At 34.0% G+C, this 10,692-nt stretch overlaps 1 protein-coding gene across 1 annotated transcript in view; it reads right to left on the bottom strand.

Annotated features, from left to right (window-relative positions):
• Nucleotides 1–773: 773 nt before the first annotated feature.
• CUL3 (cullin 3) overlaps nucleotides 774–10,692 on the bottom strand; it is a 118,992-nt gene continuing 109,073 nt past the window's right edge. Inside the window, exons 14-16 of the mRNA XM_070385850.1 lie at nucleotides 7,356–7,542; nucleotides 3,459–3,604; nucleotides 774–1,254 (exon numbers count right to left, since the gene is read on the bottom strand). Coding sequence (XP_070241951.1) covers nucleotides 1,123–1,254; nucleotides 3,459–3,604; nucleotides 7,356–7,542 — 465 coding nt within the window. The 3' untranslated portion in view covers nucleotides 774–1,122. The remainder of the gene's footprint in view (nucleotides 1,255–3,458; nucleotides 3,605–7,355; nucleotides 7,543–10,692) is intronic.

Raw genomic sequence — 10,692 nt, 5'->3', positions numbered from 1 at the left:
CATCATGTTTGAAAAATATTGCTTAATCACTTTCCAAATTGCAGCTGTAAGAACTGAAGATCTTATTAAAAAATATTAAGGTAATCATATTTATTGCATCTTTAGAATGCATTCTGAAGCAGAAAATTAACAGTGCATCCCAGCTTCACCAAAATATATATATTTGAGAGGGGGAACCTAAGATATTCAGAAACAAAGTGTAGACCACATGTGCTTTTCAGAAGGGCTGAATTAAATATAACCAGCTGCCAACTTTGTGCTCTGACATACTTGAATTAGTGAGTATATGTATACTAAACTCATTTATGTTTGCCTACAATAAATGAAATAAAACACTGCCCTATACAATCCACTATTAGCAGTGAGTACAACAGCAAAAAATTATTGTACAATTTATACATACTAAAATATTTTCTTTCTCTAGAAATAATGCAGAACAAAACCTAATCATTGTTAAGAATTTGGGACATCTCAAATTACAGTAGGGAAAAATCAAATCAGGGTGTGTACTGAGCCCAAAACAAAGGTTCCTGGTCATAAGGCTATTAGATTAGTAAGTGCAAGTGGTAGAATAAAGCATGCTCAAATTTTATGCTTGGGTCTCTGTATATAATCAAACCTTTAAATTAAACAAGACGAGCTAAAGAAATGCCTTAAGCAGAGCGAGATAACTGGGAATCGTGTCACTGCTTTTACCATTATTGTTACCCAACTTATACAATGTGCAAAGTGCTAAGCAACGCTACAAAAACACAATTATATGAACACTGAAGACCTGGGGAAATGAAATCCAACAATTTTTATTTTAATGAGCTGTATTTTCTAAATTTTGTTTTATTTTTTCCTGTTTTCATACAGTATTGAAAACAAAACTCAGCACATTCACATTTTCCCGAGGAACTGTAAAGATGATCTCTACAGGGATAAACGCTGTAAAGCCTGAAGCTCAATCAACTGATGTTGAAAACTCTCAAAGGGAGTAAAGGCTTGATCTGAATGGTCTAGAACATGTACTGTAATTTAATAGAAGAGATGGTCGTCTTAATATTTAATGATTTAAAAGAACTTCCCAGTCCATGCGAAGAGTACAGTCCAATAATAAATCAAGTTTCTGAACGCATTTTATGCTACATATGTGTATACTTTGCGATCCTCAGGTGTTCGTGCCAAATATTCTCTCTCAATAAGTCCTTCAATACGTTTTTTAATAACAACTGGACTTGGTAAGAATCGAGCCTTCAACTGCTGAGTTACCTAAAAGAGAAGGTTAAAAAATAAACTAATTTCTACCAGAAAATCGGAAACAAAAAATATTTCCATATAAACACACAATTATCTTTGAAAAGAAATTGCACCATTTTAAGACTCAGATCAAACTTCAGTAATTTGATTATGAAAATTAAAAATGATACTATTGAAAACGTCCTGTGTGGCTGGCTAGAACATATCTCCTCATATGAGGATGTGAATGCTCAAATGGATTAGTAGATGAATTGGAATATATTCATATCAATTTATACAACCTTACAGTTTATCCACTTTGAAGCTATAATTTAATGCCTTCTAAGTTACTATCCTAATTCAGAGATTCAAATTCCAGCTCTCTCACTAGCTCTGGGTCCTTGGGAAATTATTAACCTCATCAAGTTGTGTGTATTAAATGAGTTAATAGATGTGATGCAGAATAATGGGTTGTCCCACAGTTAAGTGCTACTGTTAGTATTCTTTTCTTCAACAGCTGTCAGGATTTCAGGTCTTGTTACATCAGTAATAACCAAACAGTAACTCCAGCACAGTAGCTGCAACCTGAGTATACACTCTATATATATGTCAGTTTTATATATATTTATTTGATACTCTTAACCCTGCAAAGTTGGCTGTCTCATTTTACAAAAGTGGAAAATAAGCCAGAGAAGACAAATGATAAGTTGTAAGTAGCAAACAGAACCAGAAGAGATGAGAATCTAAATCTTTCTGATCTTGCCTCCTTCTTTCATGTAAGATCACTTTAGCTACACTTGCAACAGTACCTTCAACTCCCTGATTCCTTTGGTTCTATTCCATAAGCACCCATTCCAGAACACTCCAAAAGCCACTATTCAGTCCTTTACTAAGTTGTAGTTTTTATACCTTTTGTGTAGACCTGGAGTCAACAAATTGCACCCTACAGGCAAATACAGCCCACTGCCTGTTGTAAATTTTTCCTGGAACAGCCACCCTCATTTGTTATCTATGGGTGCTTTCATGCTACAACTGGCCATTTAAAAAAGGCTGCCAATCTCTGCTACAGACTGATAACACAAATTTATAGTATTCAAGTATAGCAAGTTTCCAAGCACCATAAACTCACATCCTGTTTTACATAAGAAAAGAAGTCATTTTCATTTGAAACTCCTCTAACTCCCACCACATTGCACTTAACCAGTTTATCCAAGCATGTATCCACCTTTCATTAGAACCACCCCTGCCTCCTGCCCTGGGTTTCAGGAAGAGGTATTCAGTAGCATTCATTAACATTGACTGCCTGTGCGTTCTCTACACAATTCTCTTGTCTTTCTTTTTCTAGACTTTAGTACATCAATTATCCCTCATCCCTGTTTTTCCTTTTGTTTTTAAGCATCCTTTCTTTATCCTTAGACTATAAATGCAACACAAGGTGTTCCGTGTTCCCATTTGAAAAAAAACTGTTCAGATGCCCTCATCTCAACACATAATCCTCTAGATGTTCTTCTTCGTGCCCTTTCCCACAAGACAGCATCCCAAAGGACAAGCCACTCACTTGGTGGTTTCAGCTCCATTTATTCTCAAGGCACTGCCACCAAATGCTCACTCTTACCAGTCCAATGAAAATGGGAAAACTAATCAGTCACCTAATTGCCAACACATATTAAATGTTTACTTGATTTGGTTTTTAAATGATTTTCGAAATTACTAACTGACCACTCACCCATAATTCTCTTCCTTTGTCAACATAATACAAAGTCAACTTATAAAAAAGATTTTAACTGACCTGTGGAACACAGCAGTACATACCCACTCCCTTTTCAGTTAAAGAAACCAACCTCTATCTAGACAATCAAGCTAGGGGCCTAAGAGTCACCTCCACTCTTTTTCATTTCCCATGCTGTCAATTTCTCTTCCCATTTGTCTTCATTCGGTTCTCTATCTTCACCCAATACTTTATTCAACCCTAATCACCTCTTTCCTCACTATTTCAATGGCTTCACATAGATCTTACATCTTTACTACAAGCATGTTTGTTTTTAAGGTGTGCACATAATTTGATGCTCAGCTATGTTTAGCTATCAAGAAAGTGCCAGATGTTTAATACTGTGTGAATTGACTACAGTTTTCAAATTTGAAGATTGTATTTTAAAATACAACAGTACTTTCTTAAATTTAAGCTGTTCAAGTAATTTTGCCTTTTCCACATCAGTGCTGTCTGGAAGAGTCCTCACCTCTGCTACTAACACATTGTGCTGCATCTTCTTCCTAGATTTCATTATCCGCACTATAGCAGCTTCTATCTCATGTTTTCTGTCGTCGTCTACTTTCTGCCTTGTTTCTTTCCTTTCTGGGTCGGATTCACCTTGCTTGGCAGCAACTAAAAGAGAAATAAAGACATTTACCATGTGATTATCATGCAAATTTCACACACAATGAAAAATTATTTATAAACAACCTTAACCTAAAAAAATCAATTTCAACCTCTGAATATACACTACACACATACTTCTATTCAAATAAACATACAAAAAGTACCTAATTCAAAGTGTACTGATTAAATTTAATTCTGGATTTTTCTTTTTAAATATTAGGAGCTTAAATTTATAGAGATAATAAAACAATTTTATTTTTATAGACTAGAATGATTCCTTTCCTAGAAGAAAAATGGAAGCCACATTTAGTTAGCAGTAAAATTATCAGTAAAGAATTTTCACTGCTTGTGACTTCCAGAAGTTAAGTAGTATCTTACCAATATGACTTCAAGTTAAGTCTCACCAAAACCACCTCAAATGGGAGAAACGTGGGGACTTTAAGAGGACAAAAGAGCACGTATTGCCAAGATTTAGCTAGCTAAATTAAAAAATTTTCAAGTATCACCAGAATGTCTCTTAACAAAACTCCATTTGGACACCTCATCAATTATTTAACAATTTCTTGTTATTTATCTTAGTAATTCCTAAATGTCACAATATCACTAATTTGGCTCCAAAATCACTGGGGAGGGTGACCACAGACATGAAATTAAAAGACACTTGCTCCTTGGAATACAAGTAATGACAAACCTAGACAGCACATTAAAAAGCAGAGACATTCTTTGCCTACAAAATCCATATAGTCAAAGCTATGGTTCTTCCAAGTAATCACAGAGATATGAGAGCTGGACAATAAAAAAGGCTGAGTACCGAAGAATTGATGCTTTAACTGTGGTGTTGGAGAAGACTCTTGAGTCCCTTGGAATGCAAGGAGATCAAACCAGTCAATCCTAAAGGAATCAACCCTGAATATTTTTACTGGAAGGACTGATGCTGAACCTGAAGCTCCAATACTCTGGCCGCCTGATGTGATGATCCGACTCACTGGAAAAGACCCTGATGCTAGGAAAGACTGAGGGCAGGAGGAGAAGGGGGCGACAGAGGGTGAAATGGTTGGATGGCATCACTGACTCAATGGACATGAGTTTGAGCAAACTCCGGGAGATAGTGAAAAACAGGGAAGCCTGGCATGCTGCAGTCCGTGGGGTCACAGAGTCGGACCTGACTGAGCAACTGAACAACAATGTAAACTACATTCCACTCTTGCAGAGTAGTCTTGTCTTACTGTGTTATTCCCCGGTCTTCAAGCCAACTTCTCAAGAATTAAGTATACAAGTTCTTTCTCTTATAATTTGCTCTAATTGAAGTAGCAGAGAAACAAAGTGGTAACTGATGCAGTTTATTTGGTTACCAACAGTAGACAGATGTGAAGTTTCTGGAGTAAAAACTGAAATATTACAAAGAACCACATAAAATATTGCTGACTTAGGCCTGGGCACACCCATGAGACAGCAGACTACAATTCAGAAGATCATTCTGGTGTGCCCATTCAGTTATTTCTAATTAGAATTCCTTGGTTAAGAATTCTACTTTCAGGGTCTTCTCCCAAGTTATCCACAAACTAACAAGAAAAAGAATAAAATTAGATTAAAATGCTCAACTAAAGGAGAAAAATGCTTTTCTTCAATAATTCCATACCATAAGGGGAAAAACAAAGATAGAGACACTGGTTTAAATAGAACTAAAGAAACATTAAAATCACTGTAATGTGGAGCTCTTGAGTGAATCCTGGACCCAAAAAATAAGATCATGAAAATTAGACAACTGTGGACATGCAAATATGGGTAATGCATATAGATGTTTGGAATTTCTAATTAATAATTAATCTCTAGGTCTGATATAGTACAACAATTTTGTGGTAAAATCTTAATTCTGAGATAAGTATATTCTCAAGTATTTAAGGGATAAGTGCTATGATGTTTGCAAATTAAGTCCAAACGCTGTAGGAACTATAAACATATATGAACGGAGAGGGAGAATGGGAAGGTAGAAATAAAGGTGCTTAAACAAATGTGGCAAAATTTAATTGAGTATCTATTACAGCATTTTTCACTTTTTCTGCTGATGTGAAAATAGATAAAACAGTGGAGGGAAAAAATTTTTTAACAACTCACTTAGTTCATCTAAATTTGGTCACCTAAATAAATATACTCCAAGACTGTGGATTATGTTTTTAAAAACGTGAGGACAGAGCTCACTCCCAGACCCTGGCATAATATTATGTGTTTAAGAGAAGCATAACAAGGATATTTGCTGCGTAAGTGGGTACGTAAGTATCTAGATGTATCAGGAGAAATATACTTAGCACCAGAGAGAAAATTTGAACTTCCACAAAAATCAGTAAGAGCCAAGATAATCTAAGTACCATTTCAAAAATAAAACATATTTTTCTTTACGGAATTTGATAGCTGAAAAGAATTGTAAAAAGGGTCATCTAGTCAAATTTTTCATCACATTTAACTGTATTTCATACTATATACTTAACACCAAAAATTAAAAATCTATGAAGAAGACTTTTTAAAATAATCATACTACCTGACAATATTAGCTGGGCATGATAGAATCTTGAATTACAAAGACATTTATTTAGGATTAAGCAGGCTGAGGCTAGGTAATTCAGATCTGTATCACCACACATCCTTCAAATCTGAGATACAAGTAACTTCTGAAATCCAAAACCTACCTCTGCCCAAAACTGCAGTCTTATGTCTTACACTAGTGAAAAAGATATTTTATTCCACAACCACCCTTTAGCACTGTTCTATTTTTTAACATACATCTGTGTCCCAAACATAGGGATCAATGATATGGTTTCCAATGAATAAACAAAGTAGTCATGGCTGTAAAAAGATACCACTTTGCTGTGAAAAAAATATCCTATTTAGAGTCAAAAAGAAAAACTAAAGTGTATATACAAAGTTCTTAAATCAGTGTATTCTGGCAATCAACTGTATACTTAATATTAAAAAAATTTTAACACTATCTTTTATTATTAATATATAAAAATCAGAAAAGTGAAGTCATTTTAAATGCTTAACTTATTTTAAAATATGGTTTTATTACACAGATACATTACATGTATTGGATAAATTATCACTGGGAAGCTCACCTAAAAACCAGGTAGCAAGCAACACTAAGACTTTTAAATATTCAGCAAAGGTGAAGTACCTTTTTGCCTTCTTAAATACATAGAAAATATACACCTTACACTGTTAAATATACAATAGATAGGACGTTTACTGTCATCCTAAAAAAAGCTGAAGCAAAAACTGTTCACAACAGGGTTATCTCTGTTTTTAAATTAGAGAAATCATATGGGTTTTTAAAGTTTTGAAATTTAACAAATATTTATCAGAATATAAATAGCTGCATCTAAAGATTAAATTTTAAATAGATAACTCACAATTTTGAAAAATTTGTACATCAGTTTTAAAAACAGACTTCACTATTTGTTAACCAGTTAAAAACAATTTTTTTATAAGAAAACATTCATAAAATTGTATTTCACTTGCTGAAAACCATATGAAAACAATACTTGTTCACACTATGAATTACTTTTTCAAATGCTTACTGAACTTGGATTCAACTGCATTTTGACAGGAACATACAATGATAAAAGTCACTTTATCTTGTAAGTTTATGTATCATGCAGCACACAGAAAAACATTACTTTTTAAAAAATAGAAATCCAACATTAAGAACTTCTAAGAAAAAATATGTATGTAATTTTTAAGAGAAAAAGATAATTTCAGATACCTGTTTGAATCTTGACTCTGTGTAGTTTGGATGTGAACTGATCATTAACTGTAAATATGTGACCATTTTCTATCTCCTTTGACTTGGGCTCCTTGGTGAGGACCCGCTGTGTTGGTTTACCACAGGCGAGGGATTGCAGGGCTCTAACAAGTTCTCGTTCAGGGATATCTGTCTCCTGTTGAATTTCCTGAAATTTCACCAGATTAACAGAGTTTAACAGGCCAGATTAACAGTGTGAAAGATTAAAATAGTTAATTAGTAAGTAAAATTGACCAGGCAATAGTTAAGAGAGTTAATTCCATTTAAGAAATAATTCACAACAAAAATCTTTCTATTATGACACTTCACTAAAATCTCACTTATTTGAACACACTAGAGAAAAAGGTGGTTCAAGTCACTGAACATCGAAAAGCTATGTTTTTTCCTGCAGGGATATAAAGCCCAGTCTAAGAATGTCATCCAACAGAGATTAGTAGGCGCCTACTTTAAAATTTAGGTAAAAATAAAGTGTTAACCAACATACTAATGCTAACTTTAGAAACAGTCTACAATCTTCCTCCCAAGTTTATCCATACTACTCTTTGCTTAGCAACTTTTTCCTAGAAATAACCAAAGTATACCATCAAAAATTTACAATCCAAGTTGACCATATTTACTGCCTGTATAACCAAATGAAAAAAAATTTAAATACTTGGTAATTTATATTAAACATGAAAAGCAGTAAATTCGTTGTATACTTTTTTGTGTCAGTGGGACAGGAAGAGAATTGTACATGTATATGATATACATCGACAGGTACTGCATGGCTCAAGTCTTCACATTGGGATGTATCATTTTGATTCACTGTATAAGGCTGTTTTTTTCCCTCAAATGGAGCACAGGAAGAATGGGCATAAAGACGGTGTTATTTAGACTGTGTAACCGATCTGGAGCAAGTCGTCGTCCTTTCACAAGATCCTGAGGAAGAGTTTTAGGCTTTTTCAGAGGACTACAGGTAGGTGAGGACTGAGAGACATGTCAGTTTTAGTGGTGATGATGCACATCCCTTAGCTTCCAATGATCTCAGTATGTCTACAAACTTTAGACACATCAATGTCAATCCTAGCAAATTAAATACGTGCTCTTAATAAACAATGTTAATTTTAATTATTATGTACATGCTAAAAGTGGCTTATTTATATTATTGTTTAACCAGAGTCAAAGAACCAGAAATGCCTTTTTAGGTAGAAATTCATGTTCCATCAATAAATTGGACAGTGTCAAATCTCTATTATCTCAATAGATCAGTGGAATTTGATTATGATTTTGCATTTGATATGACATATGGAACTACTCTCTTTCCATTCTCACAAATGAATTAGCAGTTATTTCAATTCCATTTATTAGAAATGGCAAATTTATCACATCCCAAACACTTCTGTATATAACACTGTTTCTGGACTCTGTTTTGTTCAAATTGAGTTATTTGTTCACACATGTTAAAAACAATTAACTTCGAGTTATGTTTGGGTATTAAGACATATTCCTTTTCCTCTCACTGGGCTTTCCCATCTCCAAACCCCTGCCCCTCCTTGCCTATTCTTGTGCATTCTCTTGACCAGACGAATTTTGGGATCAGTTGTCAAATTTCATAGAAAATAAATCTACAGGTTTGGATTGAGACACTGAATTTATAGGTGACTTAAAAAAAACCAAACAAATTCCTTTATAACACATAGCTTTCTCATTCAGATACATTTACCCTTCCGTATTCTTTTCTCTTATTGCCTTTTTGGTTTAAGTCCTGTACTTTCTGTGTTTAGAATGATTCCCAGAAAGATTATAATTATTAAAATATCTCTTTCCTCATGTTATTTTCCAATTAATTCTGATGCAGAGAGAAGGGACTTACTAACAGTAAGTCTGATTTATAGAAAGATTTTTCAACCCCAAATTCTCCTCAAAAAATAATTTCTTAGTTATTATACTTGACAGTCATACTGTCTATAAACTTTGTCAACTCTTGATATTTGTAAATTCCATTCCTTTTTCTTTTTTAGTGTGTTCATTAGGACCTGCAGAACAAGGCTGGACAGTAGGAGTAAAGGCAAGTATAAATTGTTCCTAACCTTAAGGGGAAGGTGTCTAATATTTTAATACTAATTACTGCTTCCTTATTAGATCTCTCATTAGGTACACCTTTATGCCATTAAGGTACTTTTTCTATTCTTAGGTGGCTAAGAGTGCCCCATCTGGAATTAAGAAATCAGGACTGACCTTTCTCATATGCTTTGCGTACATCCATAGACATCATTGATTTTTCTCCTTGAACTGATGTCTGCTCAGTTAATTGTATTATTATTATAAAATCTCAATAGCTCTCTGTTGACAAACTCCTTCTCTGTATTCCAGGAAGAAACCCCACTTGGACAGGGTGGATTATTATTTCAATACACTGCTGAATATAACCTAATAATATTTTATTTAAGATTTGTATATTTATTTTGAATAACCTATAGCTTCCTTATCTTTTTTGTATTTTCCTAGTTCAGTTTTAGTAATAAGGTTATGTAGCCTAAGGTATTTCTCAAGAACAATTTGTGTATTTTGCTTTCTGGTTCAAAGTTCCCAGTATAACTTTCAATTTTAATTTGCTGTGTTAATTCAGATCTTTAATATCCTTTTTTATTGTATAGTCAGTACATATGTGAGGGCTTTCTGTAACAATGGAGTTAACCTATTTCTCCTTGTACTTCCAATCATTTTCCTTTATGCATTGTTATGTCACAATAATGATATAATTTCTCGGTGAAATACCACTGGCGTTTAATGATTGTCTATGCAAATTCTGTCTGACATTAATTCTGCTACTGTCAATAATTAGCTTTTAGTCTCATACTCAGAAATTTTTCAAAAGTATTAATAAAGAACATTCAGAAAAACATGTATTAATATCCATACCTCTTTCAAAAATTAAATGCTAGTTACTAAAATCTAAGGTACAGACTACCATTAAACATATATTTTGGTATTTTAGCTGTTCTACATCACAATATGGACTACATTCCAAAAAATACATAAAAAGAGGAAAAAGTCTCTGCAGCCTGACTACTATGGATTAAATGTGACACTATAATAAATGCTACCTTTTGAAGGCAGTTCTCAAGATGGCCCACAGTGACCTTGGTACGTTTTAATCTTGTGTGGTCCCCTCACTTTACTGGGGTGATGTTAGTGACCAACAAAATAAGGAAGTGATAATATGTGATTTTCAAGGCTGGATCATAAAGGCACTGCAGGTTCTGCCTGGGTCTCTTGGATCACTCACTCTAGGGAAAGTTAGCCACCAAGATACAAG

The sequence above is a fragment of the Bos mutus genome, chromosome 2 (genome assembly GCF_027580195.1).
Source record: "Bos mutus isolate GX-2022 chromosome 2, NWIPB_WYAK_1.1, whole genome shotgun sequence".
Lineage (NCBI taxonomy): Eukaryota > Metazoa > Chordata > Mammalia > Artiodactyla > Bovidae > Bos > Bos mutus.
The sequence above is the reverse complement of the archived record's forward strand: the minus strand, read 5'-3'. Positions and strand labels throughout refer to the sequence as shown.